We start from the raw sequence: 25,423 nt of genomic DNA on the forward strand, positions 1-25,423 counted from the left end.
AACCACGGAACCAAATACCTCCACTTCTCCCACGTGGTCGTTATCCGGTCCCCCCCTCGCAATCGCAAAAGTTGATGTACGGCTCTGTCATGAATGACATCGACGAAAGTGCAGTCTGCATCGAGCAGCACATCATCCTCATCGACGACGACGAGGCAACCATGCCGCTCGACAACAACAACCCCCGGCGCCATGTGCAGGTGCTGCCTGAGCGTGTTGGCGCGGTCTCCAACTCCGAGTTCCCCGGCCACTACCCCGGCGAGGACCACTCGTGGAGCCTCGACAAGTTCAAGGAGGTGGGTCGGTCGGTGGGCCGCGCAGAGCTGACGGCAGAACCTCGTCGTGTCGGTGCAGCGCCTGACGCCGTCCACGATCGAGTTTGACCTCGTCGGCGTCGACGCCTCGATCGCCAACGCGCTCCGCCGCATCATGATCGCCGAGGTGAGCTATCCTAGTCAGACGCAGCTCACACCCAGGTCCCCACCGTCGCCATCGAGGACGTGTACGTGTGGAACAACACGTCGATCATGCAGGACGAGGTGCTTGCCCACCGCGTCGGCCTTGTCCCTCTCAAGATTGACCCGCGGACGCTCGACTTCAAGCGTGGGTCGGCCCTGCCACGAAGTGCTGACTATCGCAGCGACCGCCTACTCGGCCCCAATGGAGACGGACACGCACGTCTTCGACCTGCGGATCAAGTGCGAGAGGCGGCGGGACGCGGCGCCGGGCGAGACGGACCCCAAGAAGCTGTACCACGACTCGAACGTGTACACGGGCATGATGAAGTGGGCGCCGAGCGGCAACCAGGCGCTCAAGTACCGCGGGCGCGAGCCAAAACCCGTGCTCGACGACATCCTGCTCGTCAAGCTCCGCCCAGGACAGGTCGTCGACCTGCACTGCTTTGCGCGCAAGGGCATCGGAGCCGACCACGCAAAGTACTCGCCCGTCGCGACGGCCAGCTACCGCCTCCTGCCGCACATCATCCTGCGCGGCCCCATCCCGCAGGAGCACCAGGAGAAGTTCAAGAAGTGCTTTGCGCCCGGCGTCGTCGAGATCAAGAAGGACGAGCACGGCGACAACCAGGTCGTCATTGCCAACCCCCGCAAGGACACGGTCTCGCGCGAGGTCCTCCGCCACCCAGAGTTCCAGGACCTGGTCGAGCTCGCCCGTATCCGCGACCACTTCCTGTGTGAGTTAGATGGCGGTTGCGTGTTGTGAATCATCTGACCCTCCCAGTCAACGTCGAATCGGCAGGCCAGTACCGCCCCGGCGACCTCGTCCCCGAGGCCATCAAGATCATGCTCGGCAAGATCACCGCCGTCGAGGCTGGCCTCGAGAAGCTGTTCGCGTCCGACGCCTCAGCATAATAGACATCGTTTGCACGTATGGTTACATGGCATGTATTGATACCCTGATACGGAGGGCTACTGGCCGCGGGCTGCCTTGAAGCGGGATACCTTCTTCGGCGCGGGCGCGGGCGCCGCAGCGGCGGCGGCTTCTGGCTGCGGAGCGGCAGCGGGGCGTTGTGGTGGTGCGACGCGCTCAACCACATCGCGGCGGGGGTCAGGCTTGGGAGCCTGCGCGGGGGCAGCTGGGGCAGCGACAGGCGCAGGTGCAGCAGGGGCAGCCGCCACGGCCGGCGGGAGTGACTGCTGGAACGCGGCCTGCTTCGCCTTCTCCACCTGCTCCAGCGCGGCGCCGCTCAACGGGCGGTCAGAGTAGTCGCCAGTAAGCAGCTGCGCCATGACGTCCTTCCTCCTCTGCCTGCGCTGGCGGCGGTCGTCGGCGTCGGCGCCGATCGCCTCGCCGTCCGAGTCCGAGTTGTCGTCGACGACCGGCTGCTCGAAGACGAGCTCGCCGTCCTCTGCCCTGCCGACGCGCAGGAACTGGCTCAGGTCGTCGGCCGTCGGGTTGACGATGCGCAGGCTGCTGTCGTCGTCCTGGCCCGAAATGGTTGAGACACGCGGGATCCCCATGAGCACATTCGCGTCCTCGGCCTCGGGGTCCACCTCGTCCGGGTCAACCGGCTTCTGGTACGCCTGCCGTCTGTGATACTCGAGCGCGACCTCGCGTGCGAGCAGCGCCTCGTCGAGGTTGTACTCGTCCTCCTCATCGTCGGAGAACTCGCCGAGGTCGCCGTACTCGTCGTCGTCATCGTCGGTGTCCTCGTCCATATGGTCGGGGGCAGCACGCGCCGGCCCGACGCTTGGCGGCGCGTTGAGTGGGCGCGACGGCGCAACGGGCACCGCTGACTTCTCCTGCACCGCATGCTTCATGGTCACCATGGGCGGCGTGTCGGCAAGCTTGGGGAAAGACGGGCCGGCTGCCTGCGCCCGACGCTGGGCGAACAGGCTCTGCTTCTTCGGCTGCGGGGCTGGCTCGGCCTCCATCGGTGTGTCCTCCTGTACGGGCGCAGGTGCGGGTGCGTCGGGCGGCACCTCGACAATCTGCGGCACGGGCGGCGGCCCGGCCTGCAGGAACCCGCGCCTGAAGCCCCCGAATGGCTCCTTGCGCTGCCCAGGCTTGGGTGCGTTCAGGATCGGGATCGTCTTGGGCCCCGAGTCGGGCACCTGCACGCCGATGGGCATGCCGCGCACCGGCGGTGAGTCAGGCGGCAGCGGCACCGACGCGTCGAACGACACGCTCTTCTTGCGCGATGGGGCCTTGAGGATGGATTTGGGCGGCTGCGAGATGGACGACGAGCGCGAGAGGCTGGGCGTGGGCTCGTCGCCCATGTCAACGTCCTCGGGCGGCACGAGACTCGCGGTCGACGCAGACGCAGCAGGGTGGGCGACTGGTGGAGTCGGCGGCTTGGCCTCCTCGGCGGCATCCACGTCCATGTCGTCGTCGTCATCCTCCTCGGTATCGCTCCCGTCGTGGAAGATGCGTCGGCGCAGCTCCTCGCGTCTCGCGACCGCCTCCTCGGACCAGTAGTCCCCGTCCTCCTCGGGCAGGGTGACGGCGCCCTCGCCCTCGCCCTCGGGCATCGGTGTGAGCGCGCTGCCGTCGAGCGCCTCACGAATCTCGTGGATTGGCAGCCCCTCGTCCGTCTCGACCTGCCGTCAGCGCAACCCCACGTTCCACCCACCGTGTCCTTGCCTCCAGTCGGGGAAGGGATGTTGAGCTTGTCCTGCATCTGTGTGCCGACGAGGTCGACGAGGCGCTGGAGTGAGTCGGGCAGGTCGTCGGCCGCCGGGGCTGGCACCGCTTTCTCCTTCTGCTTCTCTTTTGCTTTCTCCTCGTGCTTGCGCTTCGACTCCTTCACAGGGTGCGCGAACAGCGGGTCGAACTTGATCTCCTCGGGGTTGAGACGCATAGCCAGCCCGAGCGACTTGGCGACGTGGTCCTCGGTCGACGGCGGCTTGCCGTCCATCAAGCGCGCTTGCTCGTGCAGCAGGGCTGGGGTCAGCAATGCCTCTGCGAGCACTTGCACTCACCGTCTCGCCGCCGCCTCACGTAGTCCGCCGCCTCGTGCGCGCTCATCTCGACCCACCAGTCGCCCGACACGTTGACCTTGATCTCGTTGGTGTGCACGACCTCGCCCTCGAAGCTCGCCTTCGAGTTGAGCGGCACGCGCGCCGGCCAGCGCGAGCGGCTGGGCAGGGCATCGAGACGCGCAGCGAGCAGGTCGAGCGCAGCGACGTGCGCGCCCAGCTGTGGGCCCGAGGGGGCAATAGGGAGCTGGAGCCGCTCTGGCATTTGTGTGTTGTTCTTTGGACAATGGGTGATTCAGGGGGTTGCGAAAGTTGAACGAGAAGCAGAAGTGGAGGTGGATGGGTCATTCACTCCACTCTCACAGCATGCCGTCATGGCGGCGGCGAAGGACAAACTCTAATCTAATACAAATGGGTGCATTAGAAATCGTCTTACAACAGCGTCCGTGCGTCAAGATGCAGTGCGCGCAGGCTAATGGCCAATGTCCTCGACGACACGATCCATGGCCCAGCTGACTGTGGAGGATTTGAACAGCGGGGTCTTGCCTGACGGCGTTTGGTGGATCGAGGCAGGAATCCGGATGACCTTGATGCCTCGGTCCTACACTGTCAGCAGTGAACGACGATTGCAGCCCACCCTAATCGCCTTCTCGTTGACAGGGACTGCGCTCCCTTCCAGATACGCAACATGCGTGATGAAGCTCCGTGTCTCCCACGGCACGACGTCTCCGAGGTTGGCCCGCAGCGGCGCTGGCACGTCGTAGTGTCGCAGCATGTTGGCGATCGTGTCGATGTAGTCCATGGCCGTGTAGTCGCCAGTTTCGCGGTCATTCACCGAGTTTACTGGCGGTGTAAGTTGACTATTGCGGGAGGCACAACTTACGCAGCACAACCTTCGCCTTCAACGACTTTGACTGGGCGATGGACGTCCCAAGGCCACGAAGAGCAATGCACGGCACAATGCTAGTCCACAGAGAACCACAGCTGTAGACGAGTACGTCACGCTTGTCCAAAGCGTTGTAGAAGTCGGTATTGGGCTCGGGGAAGATTTCCTGGGCGTCAGTGGAGCCCAGAGGGGAGACTTACTTGTCCATACAGGTTGATGTAGAACAAGCGCTCGATGCGCGACTCAAGAGGCACCTCCTTCATGCCCTTGGTGTATGCGAGGTTGCTCCCGACCTCCTCGGTCTCCTCGCCCGTCATCAACGGCGTGGCCCCCCGTTCTGGAGTAGCCAGGGCGCTCTCCGCAGTGTCAAATGTCCGCGAGTCTCGCCTCGTTCCAGGTCTCCTGACGCCGCCGTTGAGTGCCACTGGGACGACTGGGACACCACCTGCATTATGTCTGAGGAGCGGGTTGGAGGTAGGAGTCGGGTGGGAGATGTTGCACTGTCCGACGATTGTACTCTGGTTTTCCTGGGGATGTTAATGTAGCTCTGGCTGATGTCAGGCATAGACAGCCAACACCTACAAGCTGGACCGCAATCGTGATAGTTTCTTACTTGTCAGCGGCGACCTTCACTCGTCACTCACGGTTTGTGTTGATCACGGGGATAACCTGCGCCCGCTCCTACGACCAGTTAGCCCAGGTCCCACGCCTCAACTCACGTTCACACCAGCCACAGACTTGAAGAGGAAGATGGCACTCGGCAAGTTGCTGAAAAGATCGCGGGCACCCGTCAAGAACCCGTTACCCAGCGAGAAGTTTCGGAAAGAGAAGCGCTTGTGTGCACGGCGGAGACACAGCGTCTGGAAGTGGACCAGGAAGGCTGGGGTGAGCTTCGTTGGCGGGGCGACTAACCTCGGATACACTCCTTCTTATCCTCCCCGACGCCGTTCCACAGCTCGCCGCGTCCTTCCACGATCTCCTCCCAGCGCTCACGGACGACGCTCTCCGGCGCGTCGGCAGGGAAGCGGTGCGCCATGAGGTTGTAGATCGCGCGGCGCTCCACGTCTTCCTCGGCTTCTTGCCCTTTTGGCGGGAGAGGAATCAGGCGGATGAGGCGGGATCCTGAGCGAGAGCATTAGCTGTCAATGCAGTTTCTGTGCAGCTATAACTCACGGATGTCACCGATTGACGGCCCTCCAAAGCACCGCAGGATCTCGGCAGACGACCCACCGTCGTCTGACACGGGCAGGACGAAGGCCGGCGCGCGACCAAAGGCTGACGCGAACGAGTTTGCTCCTGTCCCGCCGGATATGACGAGGTATGAGAGGCCAGAGGCTGTGGGTACCGTTGTCATTGTCGCAGGTGTCGTCGTTGAGGCGATGTGTAAGGTGGAGATGTCCTTGTCGACGGATGAGTTGCACCATTTACTTGTAGCATCTGTTGCGGCAGTGGCCGTCTGTTGCCGCCTTTGTCGGTCGCCCCTCCCAGGCACCGACAACGACCATGTGGGGCGGGTGTGGGGTAAATTGTTACGTAATCCTCTCATGACGCTCCAAGATAGCACGAGCCCGAGACTTGGCTGGTACGATCCGATCTACCAACTCTGGCCGGTCTGGAACTCCACGACCCCCAAACGACGACGACCACCACCAACTCTTTGCCCTTTGCCCCCCCATCACATCGCCCTTGCCACTCGCAGCACACTCGCGCAACGCATTCACGATGCAGCGCAAGGCTCTCAAGCAGGTGCGCAACACGACGAGCAACACGCGCATCAAGCTCACATCACAGCTGAACAAGGTCACCCAGTGGACAAACGAAAAGGTGGGAAGCTAGCGGATGGCCGTTGCACGCGACAGCTCACACGCCCTCACTAGGTCTTCTCTGGAGAGAAGACAGAGTTCTCTGAAGAGTTTACCGAGTTTGAGGGAGAGATCAACAAGCTCCGTATCGGGATCGAGCGGTAAGCGCGCTCCACCGGGAGCCACGGCTGACATTACCAGCCTCCATGCCACCTCCACCCCGTTCTATGACCAGCTCACAAAGGTCGCGCTGAGCGCTGACCCGCACCCGCCGGGCCAGTTGAGCAAGGAGAAGATGCTCGCTGGCGAGGCGCTGGGCACCGTCATGATCGATTACGGCAACGACGTCGGTGGAGCGTTCGGTAAGTGCCGCCGAGGGATGGGTCGTAACCCGCGCTGATCATTCAACCAGGCGAGGGATTGACCGCGTATGGGCGGGCGCGGGGAAAGCTCGCAACTGTGAGCTGTTTCCCTTGCCGTCTGTGCGGTGTGGCTAACAGTTCCAGGTTCAACAGGAGTTTGGCGATCGCATCAAGGAGGGCTACGTGACGAGCAACGGTTCGTGGCACGCGACTCGGGAGATGGCCCGGCTGACCACCACAGAAACTGCCCTCGCCGCCGTTGACGAGTACAAGATCTTCCGCAAGAAGATGGACTCACGAAGGTATGGACTGTCCGGCGGCCGCGTATCACTGCTGACGCACGCCCCCAGGCTGACCCTGGACGCGGCGCTCATGCGTCAGAAGACGAGCAAGCGGCAGTCAGAAGCGCTGGACCAGGAAGTCGAGCTGGCGCAGCAGCGCTTGTGAGTTGTGCCGAGCCTTTATGCATGGGCGAGACTGACACGCGTAGTGAGGAAGCCGAGGAGGAGACGAAGCTCCGCATGGAGGCTATCAAGGAGCACGAAGAGGCGCAGTTCGCTGCCCTGACCGACCTGCTCGAGGCGGAGCGTGATTACTTTACCCGGTGCAAGGAGATCTTGGACGACCTTCGCGACGAGTTCCCGACGACGTAAGGGGCGGCCCGTGGTGCGCTTCGCTGACACGCACAGCATCCATTCTTCTTTCGTGGCATCGGACAGCCGGCCCAGGGCAAAGTCTAACGCCTCGGCCCGTTCTGCAAATGCAAGCGCTACGTCGCGCACGCCGACTCGGCCCAAGACGCCCAGCAGACCCAGTCTGCCAAGCAGACCCAGCTTCAACAGGCAGACGTCAGCCCACGTATCTGACGACGACGAGGACAGCGGAGAGAAGAAGCCCACCAACGGCGAGAAGAAGGGCAACCGCGCGCGCTCGGACAGCGCGGCGTCAGCAGGCAAGGGCAAGGGCCGGTCCATCATGCCCTCGTTCGGCTCGTTCGCCGCCAAGTCCAAGTCGTTTGGCAAGAAGTACGACAACATCAGCGACGAGGAGAAGCGACACATCAGTCTGGCCGAGGGGGCCGAGGACACGCTGTACGACCCGTACACTCCTCCCGAGCGCCCTGCTGCCGGACGCACGCGCTCGCACTCTGCTGCCGGGGCCTCTGGCCCCGGGCTCCAGCCACCGCGAAGGCGGGCGCTCACCTCCCCCTCGACACCCGACCGGCCTCTCTACAAAGTCCTCTTCGACTTTGACGGGCTCGAGGCGGACGAGCTCCCGCTCAAGGCGGGCCAGATTGTCGAGCTCGTCGGCGCGCCGTCCACTTCGGCGTGGGCGCTGGGCGAGGTTGACGGGCAGCAGGGCCTGTTCCCGCGCAACTATGTCGAGGAGTATGTCGAGGAGGGAGAGTTCCGCCCTCCGCCCGTGCTCATCACGCCGCGCCGCACCTCGAGCCCGCGCATCACGTCGCCCCTCACCGCAGGGTTCAGGAGCACGCCGCACGCACGCGCGCCGCTCCCCCGCAGCAGCTCGCGCAACGACGAGCTCCTCGACACGGAGAGCGAGAGCGAGCTGTACCACAACAACAGCGACGACACCTCCCTCGCCGCCGCCGCGCAGCCCCCGCCCGTCGTCCCCTCGGCCAACCGCTCCCGCTCGGGCTCGCTCGCCAAGGGCCCCGCCCCGCCCCCGCCTCCGTCGCGCCGCAACACGGCCACGTCGGCCGCCCGCATCGCGTCCCCACCCCCCGTGGCGTACAACCGCTCCCGCTCGTCCACCATCTCACGTACCCCGCAGCGCTCGGCCTCGGAGGACGAGTCGCCCTTCTCCGCGGCCCCTGCCCAGTCGCCGTTCGCCCACTCGGACGACGAGCACTAGATTCCAACGTCTTCTTGCATTAACGCCGTTTCACGAGTGCACCCAACTCATGCCCCCGCCCCCGCCCTTCTTGCATCGAGCCAGTCTCCCTCGCGCTCCATAGCCACTACCCGCCAATTGCAAATGTTGCATGCTATGCAAAAACTGATCCAGAATAATGTGAGGTCTACCTTCTATCATGCTCCTACAACCGCCACCGTCGCCACCTACGCCGAGATTTGCCGTGGCGCACGAATGTCAAACGAGCCAGTGCCCGAGCCACTCGGCTTGCCCATGACAATCTTGGCCGCGGGGCTGGTCAGATCGTCGTAGTCGCCGTGCAGTGTTGCGTCTGACAAGAACGCCACCGTCGTCTCGAACGACGCCTTGAGAAGAGGCGAAGACTTGGCCGCGATACCCGTACGGTTGAACGGCTTGTAGCCGCCGTTGTGCGTCATGTAGTCGGCAATGACGGTCAAGTGGCGGTAGTCGACACCGATACCGTACGCGCCGAAGATGGACGACATCTCATTGATGATGGTGCGGCGCGCAGCCTCGACACCGTACGTCTGGAGGATGGCGTACACATCGTTCGAGCCCAGGCGGTCGAGGTCGATGAGCTCGTCGGCGAGCGCCCACATGCCCTGGATGTTGGAGCCCTCGGTGATGAGCTTGCCCGTGAATCCCTTGTCGTCGAACACCTTCATGCAGCGGCCAATGTTGGGAACCTCGTGGATGACAGCCGAGCGACAGCTGCGCTCAACGAGGTCGACAAGCAGAAGCTTGGGGGCCTGGCCAGGGAACTCGAGGTCAAACTGGGCAGTCTTGCCGTTGTGGATGTCGAAGCTGAAGTTGGTCGCGAACTTGGCAACCTTCTTGAACTCGTCGGCAAGGTCGTCGGAGCGGCGGTTGGACTTGGCAGCGGCCGTCGCGTCGGTCTTCTCGTCCTCCTCCTCCTCGTCATCCGACTCCTCGTCCTCACGCTCGACAATGTCCTCAAGGTCGACGACACCGCCAGCGGGCTCGTCGTCCTCATCGTACTCGTGCTGCTTGGCCTGAGCCTGGCGCTTGAGCTGGTACGCGTCTCCATCATCGTCGTCGATCTCGTCGTCGCGGCCTCTGCGAGCGCTGGGGCCACTCTCGTCCTGGTCGTCGGCGCGGACGCGGAGGCCCTTGCCGACCGAGAGGTCCTGCTCCTTGGTCTTGACCGCAGTGCGCATCTCGTTGACAATCTCCTTGCGCAGACGAAGAGCAAAGCTGGTAGCCAGCGACTCGTGGAGCTGCTCCTTGGTGATTCGGTACTCCTCGGTGTACTCCTTCTCGTCGAAGAACTCGAGGAGAACAGTGTACTTGCGGAGACGCGAGTTGTTGGCCTCGACCGACTTGCCAGAAAGGCGCTCAGTGACCGTGACGCGGTCAACGACCTCGGAGAGGTTGAGTCTGGTCACCTCCTTGGTGAACGACTCGATGTCGGCGTCCTCAACGCTCTCGCGAATAGGAAGGCTCATGGTCGGCGTGGCCGGCTTCTGGGCGGCAGTCATGACGATTTCACGAAGACGGGGGATACCGAGGGTAACGTTGGCGGCACCGTGACCAGCCAAGTGGAAGGTGTTGAGAGTCATCTGGGTAGATGGCTCACCGACACCCTGCGAGGCAAGCAGGCCGACGGCCTCTCCGGGCTCGACCAAGCTGCGCATGTAGCGCACACGGGCAAGCTGCATGAACTCCTTCTCGGCGACCTTGGTGGCAGAGTAGGGTGCGGCAACGTCTTCCTGGTTCTTGCGCTTGATGAGACCCTGGGGGTTCTTGTTGATGTACTCGTTGACCTTGGCGGCGTACGCCTCGGACATGGCACCAACGTAGCGCGAAGGCGTAAACTTGCTCATGACAGGCTCGTACTTTCCAGGCTTCTTGAGAGCCTTCTTCATGTAGTCGCTCGCCTCGGTCTGCTCGACCTTGCCAACAAGCTCCTGGGGCTTGAGTTTGGTCGAGAGCGAGTCAAAGTTTCTGGCCGTGAAGTCGAACTTGTCCAAGTGCGTCGACTTGGTGACGTCGACAGCATCCTCGCCGTAGTAGAACTGGAGGACGGACGAGTCCGAGTCACGCACAGTGTGGTCGTAGTGGACCTTGACACCCTCGAGGTGCTTGATAAGACAGCGCTGGAGGTAACCCGAACGAGCAGTCTTGACGGCCGTGTCGATAAGACCTTCGCGACCAGCCATACTGTGGAAGTAGTACTCCTGGGGGCGGACACCTGTCAAGAAACGGTTGGCAACGTAGCCACCAGCGCGGGCCATGGTCTCGAAAGGCTTGAAGGCGGGGAGCGTCTTGCCGGAAACCATGACGGGGACACGACGACCCTCAAGCGCCTGCTGGCCCAGAAGTGTCGAGATCTGCGATGCATTGACCTTGGAGCCCTTGGCACCCGAGATGGTCATGGTCTGCATGTTGTTGTAGGGGAAGGGGCGCACGAGGTGGGCGGGGAGGACCTCGTTGTTGATCTTGGTCGTGGTCTTGTTGAACACGGACTGCATCTTGGCGTCCAATCCAGCCATGAGGTGGTCGTCACGGAGGATCTCCTCAAGGCGGATCTTGAGGTTGGCCTGCGTGTCGGGGTCGTCGTGCTTCGAGTCGGCGGGGAGACCGACGTACTCGATGGCAGCCTGCATGCCGTCCTTGGACCCATCGTCGAGAATCTTCTTGCGGTGAGCCTCGCCCTCAGCCGTAAGGATAAGGTCGTCCATACGACATGTGAAGGCGGTGTGCTGGAGGTACTTCGTGAGCAGCCTGCTGAGAACACCGAGAAGGCGGTTGGCGATGTAGGGGCCGTACAGCTCGTGGACCGAGTGGATGAGACCGTAGGCCGAAGCACCGTACTGCGACTTGTCAAGAACACCGCGAAGGAGATGGCCATCGACGAAGAGGACAAGCTCCTCGGACAGCTCGTTGTCCTTCGAGTCGTCGCGGCCCCAGAGCTGGTTCTGGATCTTGTTCTTGGACGAGAGGTTCAGGCCACGGGAAGTGGCGGGCGTGAGGTTGGCCATGATGGTGGAGATGATCTGCTTGCCGGTCCACATGGGCTTGGGCTTGAAAATGGCAGGAGGGAGGGTGATGATGCGGCTGTGGCCCGTGTATCCGTCCTCCGTGCGGAGCGCGCCATAGATGAGCTGGTAGTACTCGTCGCGGGTGAAGAAGGACGACTTGTTGCACATCCAGACACCAGCAACGACGTGGTCCTGGATAAGACCACGAAGGGGGGCACCGGACGTGGGCACAAGGTACTGGTTGTCGGTGTTGGCGATCATCATGGCCTCGGCACGCGCCACCTCGTTCTGAGGGAAGTGGATGTTCATCTCGTCACCGTCGAAGTCGGCGTTGTACGAGTTACTGTGGGGGGTCAGCTATGTCACCGGTCGACAGGTTAGCTCACCAGTTCGCGTAGTGCATGCGGATCGTCTTCTCGCCGCGGAGAACCTTGACGCGGTGGCACATCATGGAAGGCTTGTGCAAGGTGGGCTGACGGTTGAGGATGACAATGTCACCGTCGCGGATGTGCCTGTAAACCTTCTTGTTGCGGGCCTGAGGGCCTCCCGAAGAGGAGCCAGCGCCGTAAGCGTCGTTCTGAGGCGTGAGGAGCTGGTTGGCAAGGGCCGTACGCTGCTGCAGGGTCATGCGGTCAAGCGAGATCTGGGTGCCGTCCTCGTTCTGGACGATCGAGGCACCGGGGTGCTGCTTGGGGCCGTTGATGACGAGCTGGCGCATCTCGTGGACGTTCAGAGGGGTGACGGGCTCGGGGTAGGTGAGCTTCTTGGCGAAGACGGGAGGGATACCGATCTCGTTGGTCTCGACGTTGATGTCGGGCGAGATGACGGAACGAGCGGCGTAGTTGACACGCTTGCCCATCATGTGCTTGCGGAAGAGACCCTCCTTCTTCTCGAGGAGCTGCTTGATACCCTGGGGAGGAAGCTTACCCTGCTTCATGACAGTAGGGTTCTTGGTGCTGTCCATGAACGAGTTTACGTCGTGCTGGAGCTTGACGATGGCCTCGAGGAGCAGCTCAAAGGTGCGCTTCTCGTCGAGCTTGGAGAGCAGCTCCAAGAGCTCCTCACTCTTGTCCTTCTTAGAGAAGTCGATCAAGTTCTGGTTGAGCTCGATGATGCGCTCGCTCGTGTTGATGACGGCAGTGAGAAGCGAGTTCTGGCTGTTCTCGAACAGGTCGTCGCCCATCTTGGAAGCAGGGCGGAAGCGGGTAGGAGGGACAGTCATGGCGTCCATGAAGAACATGTCGGCGATCGGAGGGGGAGTGGCGTGAGAGCCAGTCTGGGGAGCACCGTGGCGGCCGTAGAGGAGCGAGCAGACCTCGGTCTCCTTCTGGAAGAGGCGACGGAGGTGGTCGCGGACCTCGGCGGCAGCGATAACGCGCTCATTCCTGCCACGGGTTCCCTTGATCTGGCCACTAGCAGTCCTGGCGGGGCCGTCGGCGACAATGCCCTCGTCGGCCTCGTCCTCATCCGAGTCGTCGTCCTTCTCAGATTCGTCGACGTCCATAGCCTCATCCTCGGCATCGCTTCCACTGGCACTTGATGCGCTGCTGGCCTCGATTCCCTCGTCGACGTCAATGTCTTTTGATGACTTGTGCTTCTTGGTGATGGAGCGGCCGTTGGCAAAGTTGATGGAAGCCTTCTTGAGGCCCAGGGTGGCGTTGGCAAGCTTCTGCTTGGGGGTGAGGTCGTACTCGACAATCTTGGCCGACTTCTCCTTGCGGAACGTGTTGCCGTAAGCCTGGCAGTGGGAGCACTTGGCCCAGATCTTCTTGCCAAACTCGTTCAAGACGCGCCTCCTCTCCTCGAACACGAGACCGTCCTTGTAGTCGTCACGGTTTCCACGGGCCTTCTTGTTCTTGAGGACCGTCTTAACGTACAGCTCCATACGCAGGATGAACTCGGCAGCCGTCTCGGCAGGGACAGAGACGTCGGCGTCCTCCTCCTCGGCGTCCTCCGCGGCACCTCCGCGGTCACCAGTCTGGGGGCGGAAGTTGGCGACGTAGTGGGACTCCTCGAGAAGACCGGCATCCAGCAGCCTCAACCGGGCGATGTACCTCTTCAGCTGTGATGCGTTAGCTACAAGTCCCTGGGTGGGCAGCAGACACGAACCATAATCTCTGGCATCTTGAAGTGGTGGCAGTAGAGACAGACTGAGCGGAGGAGCTGGTAGCACTGGTTCATGAAGAGTGGGTGATAGACCGGCGTCGGGAGCTCGATATGGCCATAGTGACCTGGGCACGCAAAGTACGACAGGTTACATGTCTCGCAGCTGGCTCTGTCAGCTTCGTCCACCCGGCCTTCGAAGCTAACTTACATGTCGCGAGGGCCCATCGGGCCGAGCTTGGGGTCATAGAGACCGCCGCGGGTGGGGAGGTTGAGGTTATCGAGGAGGACGGGGTTGTCAATCTTCTTGACCGAGATGGAGCGGATGTCGTCGGACGAGAGGAAGGAGAAGGAGAGGGACGAGACCTCGGAGTGGAGGGAGTGAGCGATGTCCATGTTGGCTGGGCCGTTGCTCTTTTAGTCGTTTGGTTTGAGGGGTGCCACAGGCGCGCGTGTGTGCGACTGGGCGACGCTGCGTCGTCTGCTTTGTTGGCGAGGTGCGAGTGGGCTCTCGCTGCCGATAAAGAGGCGACCGCGATGGGGGTTGGAGGTGGTGTAACGACGGCTCGACGAGGCGTCGCAGAGATTTGACGAGGACAAACTCGTCCCTCCACAGAAATTTAACTGTTATGTAAGCTTGATATGCCATGTGGGTGTCGCGTGTACCACGTGGTCCACGTGGTGACCGGTGAGTGACATTTGACCACTCTTGGTTAGTATTTGTTGTGTTTGGGGTCGAAATCCTAATGACCTGAGGGACAGTTTGTAATACTTCCGCGTTACTCGGCCGTGGGCTTGTTGGCCTGCCTGCAGGGCGGCCGTTTACTAGTCGCGACTTGTGAGAGTCGGAGACCGGTTACAGTGACGACGCACTTTGCCGTGACCGAGCCAGCCAACACTTCCTCCCCCCTTCGTCGCCTTGTTCATCCATCAACACCCATCCCACAACGCAACCCATCTCGGCCTCGATCTCGCGTGCTCGCAACACTCGACACATCATGGCAACAACAAATTCAATAGACAAGTGAGATAAACGCGCAACAAGCTCGACAAGACGTACCTGCTGACGCGTTCCCAAGGCAATTTCACCGGGCGGTAGACATTGTCCAAAGGTAAATCCCTCGACTCGCCGCCGACGCCGCCGCCGCCGCTCAACCGTAGTGACGTGCCGCTGACGCGTCCAGCCTGCCCAAAAGCGGCCCGGTGCAGACGAGCTATGAAGAGAAGCTGCAGTTGTACGCGCTGTACAAGCAGGGTAAGCAGCTGCGCGTGGGAAGCTAGCACTGTCCTGACCCACCAGCGACCGAGGGGGATATCAGTGCGCCACGGCCGGGCATGCTCGACATGCTCGGACGAGCAAAGTGGTACGTGTCAAACGGCGCTCCCACCCTCGGCACCGTGCTGACGGCGCGCAGGGACTCGTGGAACAAAGTCAAGGGTGTCAACAAGGCCGAGGCCAAGCAGCTGTACATTGCAGCTCTGATAAAGGTGTGGACCCAGCTAGCAGACGCGATGTACGCGCGTTTTTCGCTGACGCTTGGACCCAGATATTCCAGCGGTTCGAATACCAGTCTGCGGACGCGAAGCGGTACATTGCCGAGCTCGAGGCCATGGGTCCGCTGGATGCGGACCGGCCAGCGTCTCCCGCGTCGTCTACTTCTTCGTTCCACTCCTCGCACGCGTCGCCGCTCAACGACGACGAGCGACTAGACCCCCTCGACGGCCGGCGGGCATCCCAGACACAGTCAGAGCTGAGCCGGGCCTACGCTCCGCCAGACCCGTCGCTGCCCGCTCCAGACGTCGCGCCAAACATCATTCCGCCGTCGGCGCTGAATACGTCTTATCGCTCGCTCGTCAACCTCGCCAACCCGTCGGCGTACGGTAGCGAGAACCAGTCGTTTGCACCCCCCGTCCAGCCGTTCACGCAGCAGCACCCCAGCGGACCATACCCGATGAGCCCGTTCGCGCCGCCCGGTGGGTCGCGCCCGCAGAGCCTGTTTGGCGGCGTGGCGGGCAGCGTCGGTGACCAGCGTGACCCATTGGCAAATCTCCGTAGCGCGCGCCGGCAGCAAGGAACGCCATCGCTCAGCTTTGTGCCAGAGCACCCTGTCCGGCCACCAACGCAGGTGCACCAGCCACCCCAGCAGCAGCAGCAATCGGGATACCCCATCGCGCGCGACTTTGGCACGCCAGACAACGTGCCGCACCACTACCCGTCGCCATACCTCCCCCACCCCTCGCCGTACCTGCAGCGGCCGGCGTCCGTGTCGACGTTTTCGCAGGCGCCGCTCAACCTACCCGCAACGCTGGCGTCAATACAGACGTCGCTGCAGGCGCTGCACGAGCGCCTGGCGACGCTCGAGCACTCGCAGGCCATGATTCTGCGGCGCCAGAACCGCAAGCGGCACTGGTTCTGGGGCACGAGCGAGGCCGACGAGCTCGAGGATGCCGAGCTGGACGCCGAGGCGGCGCGGTGGGGCGGCTATGGCCAGCCGTCGACGACGGTGCGCGTGCGCAGGCGCCAGGGCCTGTCTGCGCGCGTCATTTTCGCGCTGCTGACTGCCATCCGCCGCGCGATTCTCGGCGTCGGCGCGACGGTGATTGTCGGCACGATTGCGCTGCTGCTCATGAACGGCGGGATGCGGCGCAACGCCAAGAAGGCGTGGGACCAGCTGCGCGGGCGGATGGTGCGGCTGCTGACGGACGCGGCGCACTAGTGGCAACGGCTACAGCATTATACTCTCCTTATTGTACCCTGCATTTGCTCGCGCGAGCTGCGCGGTGCACACTGCGATGCGCTGATGCACACTGCGCTGATGCATACTGCGCTGATGCATACTATAGCAGCATGTGGGGGGCGTGGCCGGCGTGTGTCGCCGCCGTCGTCGCCGCTGTACTGTCCGTCCCGTCCTCTGCTCCTCGCTTAGAAGAACCGCCACCAGATGAAGAGGATGACGAAGAAGCCGATACCGCCCACAGGCGCCCACTTGCGTATCAGCGCGTCGATGTTGATGCGCCGCGCCGCTTTCCTGTACTTTGCGGACTCGGAGCGCAGGGAGGTGGAGAGGTGGGACATGCCTACGGCGTGAGCATTATCCAGGCGCTCCCCTAAACAAGGAGGTGCGAGCCAGCAACTCACGGTCCAAGCTATCGCCGCGCCAGAGCAGATCCTCCATATTCTTCGTCATGATCCGCGTAACATCCTGCAAATTCTCGTTGAGCTGGTCGAGCTGGCTTGACGGCCCGGCCTTCTGCGTCAGGCTCCGGCTGTCGCGGTACAGCCGTGTCGTCTTTGAGATGAACGTGTCGAACCCCATGAACGCGTAGGGGCGCGTCGCGGCGTCGATCTTGTCGCCGTAGCTCCGCTGAAACTCCTTGCTCAGCTCGTCGAGGTAGGAAAAGGCGAGCTTGCGCGGGTACGACTGGTCGCAGATGCACATGTAGATGACGTTGCCGACGATTAGGTAGCTGCGCCGTCAGCGAGCGCGCCGCCGAAGGCGGGGCGTGAGCTGGGCGGCGTGGCCTCGTCCCAGTCCCCTGGACAGCTTCCACCGCCCGCACGAGCCCCAAAGCCCAACCCACTGCAGCGTATAGTCCCCGCTCTCGATCGAGCACGCCGGCTCAGAATTCGGCGTGAGCCGCCGGAAGATGAGCTTGCTCTGCTGCTTGTACTCTGTGAGGGCCTTCTCTGTCTTCACGCCGTCAGCGCCGCCCCCCTCACACGCCGCCTCGCACGCCTCGCCCTGCGGGCTCGGCGCGGCTCGGCTCGACCCACCGTCTCGTCGTCGACGCTCGCGGCCAGCGGAAGCCCGTCGCTCACGCGGAAGATGGTCGTGCTGCGGACCATTGTAATGAGTGTGTAAGTGGTGTTGTGCAAGTTAGTAGTGCAGCGCTGGAACTTGTCGATCGCCGAACGCGCGTCACCGAGATGGAGGCGGCGAGCCAGCGAGACGACTTATCCGGGGGGCCGGATTAGGAAATCCCACTGGCCGAGTGGCGCGGTGGCGATCGAGACACCACACGCTCGACGCATTCCGCTGCCTCGCCCCACCATCGCGCTGGCACCTCCTTCCCCCACCCAGTGCTATCCCCTCCATGCAACACGAATATGCAGAACAATGTAAAGAACACAGGAAGCCCGTCTAGTAGAGGAAAGTGAATAGCAATTATACCTAGAGACACCCAGCCGGGGCAAGGAAAGACGGAGCCGGAGCCGGTGCGTGTTTTGCGTCAGACGTCGTCTGACATCAAGGGTTATCGTGGTAGGAACGTAGTCCGATTGTCCGAATATGGTATCACAACACTGCACGTCAGCAACAGCACACCAAGCTCGCCACTCACCATAGGTAGCAGGAACAACACCCTCCTGTCCAGTCGCAGGGTCGCGCGCGTACCACCACTCGTCGCTCTGCTCGTCGTCGAGGATGATGATCCGCTGCCCGGTCCGCATAGGCAGCTCGCCAGTCTGCAGCTCGGGGCCGAAGAAGTCGTAGCGCATGATCGTCTCACGGCCCTCGTCGCTGCCCTCGTACGAGCCTGGCTGGTTGTCGTGCAGGTACTCGGGGCCCTGCTCGGCGTCGACGTAGTGGCTCTGGTCGCTTTCAGGTCGCGAGCCGTATGTTGGTGCCGACAGGTGGGTGCCGCTGCCTGCAGACAATTGGGTGGCACTAGCGACGCCCAGGCCAGCAGCAGCGCCGGCGCCGACAGCACCAGCACCCGCAAGGGTCGAAGGGCCCGCGCCAAACTCGCTGACGTGGGCGCGCTCCGGCTGCGACGGGTGCTGGGCTCCAGGGATGAGGGACCGCTCGAGAGCCGTCTGCACGCTGTTGAGCATGAACTGGTGCGTCGACGACACGTCGCTGCCGTCCTTGTCGTACACCTCGGCGGGCTGTTGCCGGCGCTCGCGGAGGCGGAGACAGTAGGCGACCAGGAGGATGAGAAGAATGAGCAGAAGGATGATACCTGTCGCAATCGCCATTGCCACGAGGACAACAATGCCACGGTCCAGGTACTTCCTCAGCGAAAAGTCGATCGACGTGTTCTTCCAGAAGAGGGATGAGGCGGCGCCGAGTGTACCCGCAGCAGTGGAGCCGATGAGGTACGGGTACCATGAAGCACCGTCGAAGAGGGCCGATGACACGTTGCCAGTGTTGGCGAGGAAGACTTCACCAGAGGCCATGAGCATGCGGTTCTTCTCAATGGGCCCCTCGGCAGAGTGCTCGTGCTTGACAGGCACGAACGCAAGGTTCTGAATCACCGTGCCGTCAAGCAGAGCCGACGAGTTCTGGTTGGTCCACGTGCGGCCATCCCATTGCTGAAGGTAAGGAGTCCGGTCCGAAGCGCTGAAGCCGGTAGCGAAAATGTTGGACGCGTTGCGGTCGTTGAAGACGATCGAGGTAACAGGGCCGGGGAGTCCAGGAAGAGGAGTCCATGAGGTGTTGGCGAAGTGGTAGGTAGCCGCGTAGACGTTGTCACTGTTGATCACAAACGAGCCTCCAGCAACGAGCGTGCCGTACTGGTCGTCTCCAAAGTCGATCGCGGTAACCTCGCCAGAGCCGAGGCCAGCCTGCTCCCAACGCTCCGTCTGCGTCCTCCAGATACAGAGCGCCGGGCAAGAGAGGGAGCCAGCGTTGGCAAAGTTACCAGCAACCAGAATCATGTCCGTGTTGTGCCGAGTCTTGATCTGGTTGATGGCAATGTTTGAACCAGCGTTAACGGCAAGGGCAGGCATGCCGGCGTTGATCCAGCGGCCATGAGCGAGATCATATCGCAAGAGGCCGCCACCGATGCCGTTGACCGTAATATCGCTGCCGCCGACATAAAGGGTGTCCTTGTCGACGTTGAGCGCACGCACAATACCGGAAACAGGCGGGTGGGGTCCCGACATGGGGGCGTTGTCGGTCTGGAAAGCAACACCCGAGACCTCGGTGGGTCCGGAGCCCTGGGTGAAGTTGCCTCCGAGGATCGTGATGTCGGGCTTGCCGTCCGCTGACGAGTTGGTGTAGAAGGCGCCAGTGAGTGTTGCGGGAGCAAGGGCAGGCCTTGCGGGGATGGGCAACGCCGGAGCACGAGCCACGATGTGTGCGTTCGAGCGAGCAACGTGAGCGAGCCAGCCCGTCAGCGATCGACGAGCCGGAGCGGCAGCAGGAGGTGGTGCCGAACCCGCGTTTGAGAAAGAGACACCCTTGAGGCTTTCAATCGATGCCGTACCGTCCTTGTTTGTGACAAGGGAGGCAACGCCACCGACCGAGTTGCTGGATGCGCCAACAAACTGGCCAGCAACATAGGTGTGCTGACCTGAAGAACCAATTGCCGTACCGTTGCCGTACAGGATACCGCCAGTGTTCCACTGCGATGTGGTGGCATTGTAAACGGCATACCCACCCGTGGCGAACGACGAGCCGTTGGAGAAGATGACATGGTTGAAGGGGCCCACAACGACCAAGCCGCCCGGGACGCCAAGCAGTTCGGTGACAGGGCCGTCGACTCCACCGCCAACGCTGTCCCAGGCCTTGGTCACGGGGTCGTAGCGAGCGAGGTAGCTCAGGTCTGAGTTGCTGGTCTGGGTGCCAGTAAAGTTGCCGCCGAAGTAAATCAAGCCGCTAACAACAGCAGCTGCGTTGACCGCGCCGTTGAGGCCCTGGTTGGGGAGGCCGATGGGCGCGCCAGTCGCAGTGTCAACAGCAACAACGTTCGAGTAGTTAGAAGCGCTGAACGAGCCGCTAACGAAAGCTGTGTTGTTCACCGGAAGGACTGAGGCGACCGAGAAGGCGGTTCCCCCGGAAGCATTGCGAGCCGCATCCAGGGAGAATGCCAGCTGGGTCAGAGCCGTCTGGGTGTTGTTTGGAAGAAGCGAGGTGGCCTTCAAGTCGGAGTTCCTGGCCCACTCGAAAACGCCGAATGCTGCACGAGTCGTGTTGGGCAGCAAGACACCCGAGGTGGTCGCTGGGGAGACGGAAGTGCCCGTGGCGGTGGCGCCAGTTACAGTCGTCGTCGAATTAAGAGGTGCTGTCTGCAGACCGGTAAGGGTCATGGAAACACCGTTGGCAACCACAACATAGTTGTCACCGGCGATGGGCGCGGGGTTCGATGGCAGGGAAACCGTGATAGTAGGGCTAAAGGCGTCGGTCGAAGCGTCCACGAGACCGGAGTAGATGCGAAGCAGAGAGTCCTCCTGCACGTTCTGGTCGACTGTCGTCACGAAAGGCACGCCATCTTGGGCGAAGACGGTGACGTCCACCGTCGTTCGGCCAGCACAGTCGCCAATCTGGGCGCATCCTGGAACGACCAGGAACATGTCGTAGTAGCCCGTCGAGCCGACCCAGGTGTAGAGCGTGAGACTGGTTTCCGTAACCGCGTTCGTAGGCACCTCAGCGACGGTGTAACCAGATGTCGTGCCTGGGATCGAAGTAGGAGAATTCTCATCCTGCCATGATCCGATCGACTGCACGCTCGACTTTGATCCACCGCAGAGACCGGTGTTGTCCGACTCCACAGCCGATGCGTAAGCACCGTCAGAGAGAAGCTGGATGTAGTCGAGAGCGGCCTGCGAGCCCTGGTGGCCGTCCAAGGTGAACTGGAGGCCGGTGAGCTCTCTCGAGCCGCCCTCGAAGAGGAAGTCTTGGGCGTGGACACTCGAGTTGGTCGACAACGGGCAGCTGCTCGTGCACGTCTGGTTTTGGCCGGTTGCTGGGTCAGTGTAGGTCAGAGGGACGACCGTGTTGTCGGGCAGAGTCGTGAGCGTGAACGAGGTCGTTCCGCTGCCTCCGGAGATGTCGTTGGCCACACGAACACCCTGGCCTCTCAGGTAACCATAGCTGAGAATGTTGATGACAGCCGTGCTTCCGCTCTGCGCCTGCCATGACCCAGTGCCCGGGCAAAGCAGAGCGTTGGCGTCGCTGCCAGGCGCCGCTGGTGTTGCGTCGATTGTTAATCCGCCGTACTGGGAAGCCGACTGCGGGATCGTGAAGGGGGTGAGGTAGCCCGAGTTGCCAGTCGTGACAGTGTCGACAGGAGCATTCGGGACGGAAATGATCGTGGTGTTTGTGGTCACGTTGCGGCTGCCGCCGTTGCTGGCGTACTGGGTGGTAAAGTCACCACCAAAGTACAGGCTGCCGTTGTTTGGACTTGGTGCAATCGAGCGCACTTGACCGTTGAGTCCACCGAATGGAACGGCCGACCATGCCGAAGATTGCGTAGACCATCTTGCGACGTTTCCTGGTGTGCTGCTGGCGGACGGATCTGAGAAGGCCCCGCCAGCCCAGACCTCTTGGTGAGGGTCGTCGCAGTAGAGGGTGTTTACTGGTCCTGACAGGCCAGTCCCCAATGCTGTGAATTTGGCAGAAGATAGGGAGTACGCAACAATGTTGGATGAAGATGTTGATGCGAAGGAGGTGAAGGTTCCGCCAATGTAGAGTGTGCCGTTGTCGGGCGAGTTGGAGTAGCATAGCGCGGTAATGCTTCCCCCAGGGTTGGTGTTACCGAGTAGGCTGATAGACCCATCTGGGTTCTGCACCAACAGTGTTCCGCCATCCGCTGCGAAATGGGGTGTTGACCCACTGCTGGATGACGAAGAAGCGAACGCGGACTGTGCGGTGAACCAGTCGAGCCCAGCAAACGCGCCTCCGAAGCCGACAGAGCCCATGCGAGCAAAGTCAACATTGGGCACTTGTGGGGGTGCCGGCGATGCTGCCAAGACGGACGGCGTCGTCACGAGCGTGGCGGCAGCGGCAGCTGCCGCAAACGCGCCCAGGCGTCGTCGTGGAGGATTGCGAGGCATTGGCGAAGGGAGTGCCCCGGTGTGGGCGGCGTGATGTTGTGTTTAAACGAATGTGAGGGGCGACAAGGAAGAGGGAAAGGGCGAGCGCCGATTGTAGGTCGAGGTCGAGCCGATGGTTGCGATGAGGGCTGTAATGTCGATGACTACGATGTGGTCGTTGGCATGCTCTGCGCCTTGAGAGTAAGAGGGAGTGGAAGGAGACGACGAGGAGAAGGGGTGGCTGGGCAAAGGCAACGAGCGAGTGATGGGATAGGAACGAGTAAAGGTGGCGATATGAAACGAGGGGAGTTGTCGGTGGGTGGGTGCTCGGTGGGTGGGTGTGTAGGTGAGTGAGCGAGCCCGTGGCGGGCAGTAGCTGCAGAGAGGCGGCGGCGGCGGCGGGCGCGGACGGGGCGGGCTGGTTGTCGACAGGGATGGGGGGAGTGGGGGTCTGTGCGCCTCGGTCGTGGTCGCGTTCAAGGGCAAGACAAGGGCAGTCACAACTTGTCGGTCAGTCGGTCGGTCGCGACGAGGGAAGGGCGAGGAGCGCGTGCGGGGCGAGCGTGACACGTCCAAAGGAGGGTGACCGACTCTTGAGCAGAGCAGCCTCGTATGGCCAAGGAGAGAAATTAAGGAGTAGAGGGAGATGAGTGGTCGAGGTGCGAGCAGCAAAGGGTGTGACGACTTGCTGCTTTGGTTGTTGTTTCGCAGCAGCAACGAGTAGGTTGGGTTGCTTTGCTTGTCTAGCTAGGGGAGGGGGACGAGGCGAGGCCGGCGACGGCTGTGGTGGTGGCGGCTGGCTGGCTGGGTGGGCGGAACGGTCGTGCGTTGTGTGTGTGTGTTGGGCCAAAGAGGGTTTGGGCGCGCGGGCGCTAGGGGTGTGGGCGGGCGGCAGAGAGGGACGAGGGCAGAACGGAAACCCGGCACGGCAGTTGCCCTGGACCTGACCAGGCAAAGCACCAAGCCGTGTTACCATGTCGAGTAAATTTGATCCCGTAACCCACTCCAGGCTGGCTGGCTGCTCGGAAACCAGGACAAGACGGGGAGGTGTATATTGCCTAGGCGGGAAGGGTTTAGTTAGGGCGTGACTCCCTGCCATCATTGCTACGTTCGTTGCCTTGCCTTGCTCGGGCTGGTGCAGTGCTCTGTGCGAGCAGCACGACCAAGCCCTGGGCAATGTTCCCTCCCTCCCACCACTCTGCAGCGCTGCATACAGGCCACCATGACGACGGGTCTGCGTCGTCGTCGTCGAGCGCGTCTCGTCGCAGTCATGTCGCACTACTATGAATCCAATCTCTTGGCTGCTGTAATCTACTTTAGTTGTTTATGCTGTCACACTGATCGCTATTAACGATGCACTAGCCCCAAGGTGGGCAGTGTCGAGGGCATCACGTGACCCACTCTCAAGATGTCAACAAGCAGCTCTCTAACCCCGCAAAGGCCGGTGCGTGGCACTTGGGACTCGGAGCCCCAGGTCGGCGCCGTTGACCGCGCGCTCAGTTGCAACGTCGTCCGGCTCTTGGCCACGCTGATAGCCGCCAACGCGTGCTCTCCTAGTCCAGTCGTCGAACACTGATTCCAATTATTTCCATCACAGTGTGCATCACCCTTCCATCTACTACTCCTATTACTCTCCCAGCACACCCAATCAGCCATGGGCTCAGACCTCCCAGCCGGATCCAGCAGCAAGCCGGCCCCCGCAGCTGCTGCTGCTGCCCCGGCCAGCGGGCCGTCGAGCTACCGCAACCCACGTGTCGAGGACGAGGATGACGATGACGACCTCGACGACCTCGATGGTGAGTGGTGCTCCTGGCTGTGCTGACAGGTCACAGACGTCCTCGACTCGTTCAACGCCCCGCTCAAGCCCACCCTGGGGAAGCGAGTCCAGCCCGACCAATCGCCCGCGCCACCAACCCCAGCGGCCGCCAGCTCGCTACGACCCCCTGCTGCTGCCCCAGGCGCGGGCACGGACGGCCTCGACGACGAGGATTTCGAGGCTTCGCTCGTCGAGGGCATGGAGGCGCTCCTGCGCTCGCTGGCCAACGAGCACCCACCGGGACCAGCAGCTGGTGGCAAGGCCGACACGCCGAGCAAGAAGGCGGTCGAGGGCGGAGCCGGCCTGAGCTCGGAGGAAGAGGAGAAGGCGTTCCAGCGCGCGATCGAGATGATGCTGTCCAACGAAGGCATCGAGGCGCTCGGCCTCGACGACAAGGCCAAGGCGGGTGGCTCGGCACCTTCCCCGCGCCGTGCGCCCCCAGCTGGGGCAGCTGGACCGAGCGCTGCCGGCGCTACCAGCTTTGAGGAGACGATCCGCAAGACGATGGAGTCGATTAATGCCGGCGGTGCCAACGTCGGTGCTGGCGGCGACGACACGGACCTCGCAGCGCTGTTGAGGCAGCTCGGCTCGGACCCCTCGGCGCTCGACGGCCTCGGCGACGAGGACGACGACCTCGGCGGCCTGCTCGACGGCATGATGGCGCAGCTCATGAGCAAGGAGGTGTTGGAGGAGCCGATGGCCGAGCTTGCCGCAAAGGTAGGTTGAGCAATAGATGCGTGGCACAGAACTGACACTCCAGTACCCCGAGTACCTGGCCAAGCCTCCGTCCACCGCTACGCCCGCCGACCTGGAGAAGTACCGCCAGCAGCACAAGCTCGTGCAGCAGATTGTCGAGACGTTCAAGAAGCCAGGCTACACGGACGAGCGCGACGGCAAGGAGGTGGCACGCCTCGTTGGCGAGATGCAGGACCTCGGCGGCCCTCCCAACGAGATCATGGGCGACCTGCCCGAGGGCTTCGACTTTGCCAACCTCGGCAACGACGAGCAGTGCGTGATTATGTAGAGCAAGGCGACGATGATGCGGGTTTATAGATGGTTTGTGGCCCACCACTTGTCAAGGCATGTCATGTTGCACGCACTATCGCCGCTGTTTCTTGGCATGTTGGTGCGTTGCCATGTTGACATGAGTGATGACGGCCTGACGGCTCATGACGGTGGAAACATGGCAAATGACATGAGCCACATGGGATTCCTTGTTCCCCCTGCCCTGATTCACCCGCTTGCAGGCCGGCGTCCCGAATCTGGACTCTGTGCGACTGCATCTGTTGAGCGAGATCCACATGGGCCTGCAGCACGGGGTCGGCGTCACCCAGATCCAGAGGTGCGCATGAGCATGGTCACTG

The 25,423-nt window shown here is 62.2% G+C and overlaps 9 protein-coding genes across 9 annotated transcripts; 4 read left to right on the forward strand and 5 right to left on the reverse strand.

Annotated features, from left to right (window-relative positions):
- Positions 1 to 89: 89 nt before the first annotated feature.
- On the forward strand, positions 90 to 1,367 carry RPC40 (DNA-directed RNA polymerase core subunit rpc40; the record flags this gene model as incomplete). The annotated part of the gene is made up of 5 exons (XM_069349248.1): positions 90 to 296; positions 334 to 441; positions 477 to 603; positions 641 to 1,189; positions 1,237 to 1,367. 5 exons carry the CDS (start codon positions 90 to 92, stop codon positions 1,365 to 1,367), a joined length of 1,122 nt encoding a protein of 373 aa, XP_069212792.1.
- Positions 1,368 to 1,424: 57 nt separating this feature from the next.
- On the reverse strand, positions 1,425 to 3,699 carry NEM1_2 (Nuclear envelope morphology protein 1; the record flags this gene model as incomplete). Its single annotated transcript, XM_069349249.1, has 3 exons — positions 1,425 to 3,056; positions 3,089 to 3,399; positions 3,438 to 3,699. The coding sequence occupies 3 exons, from the start codon at positions 3,697 to 3,699 to the stop codon at positions 1,425 to 1,427; spliced, it is 2,205 nt and encodes a 734-aa protein (XP_069212793.1).
- Positions 3,700 to 3,906: 207 nt separating this feature from the next.
- Positions 3,907 to 5,674, reverse strand: Q8F55_000599 (uncharacterized protein; the record flags this gene model as incomplete). Its single annotated transcript, XM_069349250.1, has 9 exons — positions 3,907 to 4,035; positions 4,072 to 4,277; positions 4,318 to 4,486; positions 4,521 to 4,847; positions 4,903 to 4,928; positions 4,965 to 5,001; positions 5,040 to 5,200; positions 5,233 to 5,442; positions 5,494 to 5,674. 9 exons carry the CDS (start codon positions 5,672 to 5,674, stop codon positions 3,907 to 3,909), a joined length of 1,446 nt encoding a protein of 481 aa, XP_069212794.1.
- Positions 5,675 to 6,042: 368 nt separating this feature from the next.
- Q8F55_000600 (uncharacterized protein) lies at positions 6,043 to 8,359 on the forward strand (the record flags this gene model as incomplete). Its single annotated transcript, XM_069349251.1, has 9 exons — positions 6,043 to 6,144; positions 6,198 to 6,283; positions 6,324 to 6,484; positions 6,535 to 6,581; positions 6,629 to 6,680; positions 6,726 to 6,786; positions 6,835 to 6,927; positions 6,975 to 7,133; positions 7,174 to 8,359. 9 exons carry the CDS (start codon positions 6,043 to 6,045, stop codon positions 8,357 to 8,359), a joined length of 1,947 nt encoding a protein of 648 aa, XP_069212795.1.
- A 206-nt stretch (positions 8,360 to 8,565) lies between these two features.
- Positions 8,566 to 13,881, reverse strand: Q8F55_000601 (uncharacterized protein; the record flags this gene model as incomplete). Its single annotated transcript, XM_069349252.1, has 4 exons — positions 8,566 to 11,725; positions 11,769 to 13,444; positions 13,492 to 13,651; positions 13,697 to 13,881. The coding sequence occupies 4 exons, from the start codon at positions 13,879 to 13,881 to the stop codon at positions 8,566 to 8,568; spliced, it is 5,181 nt and encodes a 1,726-aa protein (XP_069212796.1).
- A 602-nt stretch (positions 13,882 to 14,483) lies between these two features.
- Positions 14,484 to 16,202, forward strand: Q8F55_000602 (uncharacterized protein; the record flags this gene model as incomplete). Its single annotated transcript, XM_069349253.1, has 6 exons — positions 14,484 to 14,509; positions 14,565 to 14,597; positions 14,670 to 14,740; positions 14,786 to 14,849; positions 14,901 to 14,973; positions 15,033 to 16,202. The coding sequence occupies 6 exons, from the start codon at positions 14,484 to 14,486 to the stop codon at positions 16,200 to 16,202; spliced, it is 1,437 nt and encodes a 478-aa protein (XP_069212797.1).
- Positions 16,203 to 16,408: 206 nt separating this feature from the next.
- SEC22 (SNAP receptor) lies at positions 16,409 to 17,332 on the reverse strand (the record flags this gene model as incomplete). Its single annotated transcript, XM_069349254.1, has 4 exons — positions 16,409 to 16,563; positions 16,625 to 16,953; positions 17,068 to 17,177; positions 17,261 to 17,332. 4 exons carry the CDS (start codon positions 17,330 to 17,332, stop codon positions 16,409 to 16,411), a joined length of 666 nt encoding a protein of 221 aa, XP_069212798.1.
- A 125-nt stretch (positions 17,333 to 17,457) lies between these two features.
- Q8F55_000604 (uncharacterized protein) lies at positions 17,458 to 22,264 on the reverse strand (the record flags this gene model as incomplete). The annotated part of the gene is made up of 2 exons (XM_069349255.1): positions 17,458 to 17,576; positions 17,827 to 22,264. The coding sequence occupies 2 exons, from the start codon at positions 22,262 to 22,264 to the stop codon at positions 17,458 to 17,460; spliced, it is 4,557 nt and encodes a 1,518-aa protein (XP_069212799.1).
- Positions 22,265 to 23,897: 1,633 nt separating this feature from the next.
- Positions 23,898 to 25,083, forward strand: PEX19 (Peroxisome chaperone and import receptor; the record flags this gene model as incomplete). The annotated part of the gene is made up of 3 exons (XM_069349256.1): positions 23,898 to 24,039; positions 24,076 to 24,776; positions 24,820 to 25,083. 3 exons carry the CDS (start codon positions 23,898 to 23,900, stop codon positions 25,081 to 25,083), a joined length of 1,107 nt encoding a protein of 368 aa, XP_069212800.1.
- Between the last annotated feature and the right edge of the window lie 340 nt (positions 25,084 to 25,423).

The sequence above is a fragment of the Vanrija albida genome (assembly GCF_041260175.1).
Source record: "Vanrija albida strain AlHP1 chromosome Unknown contig_1, whole genome shotgun sequence".
Taxonomy (NCBI): Eukaryota; Fungi; Basidiomycota; class Tremellomycetes; order Trichosporonales; family Trichosporonaceae; genus Vanrija; species Vanrija albida.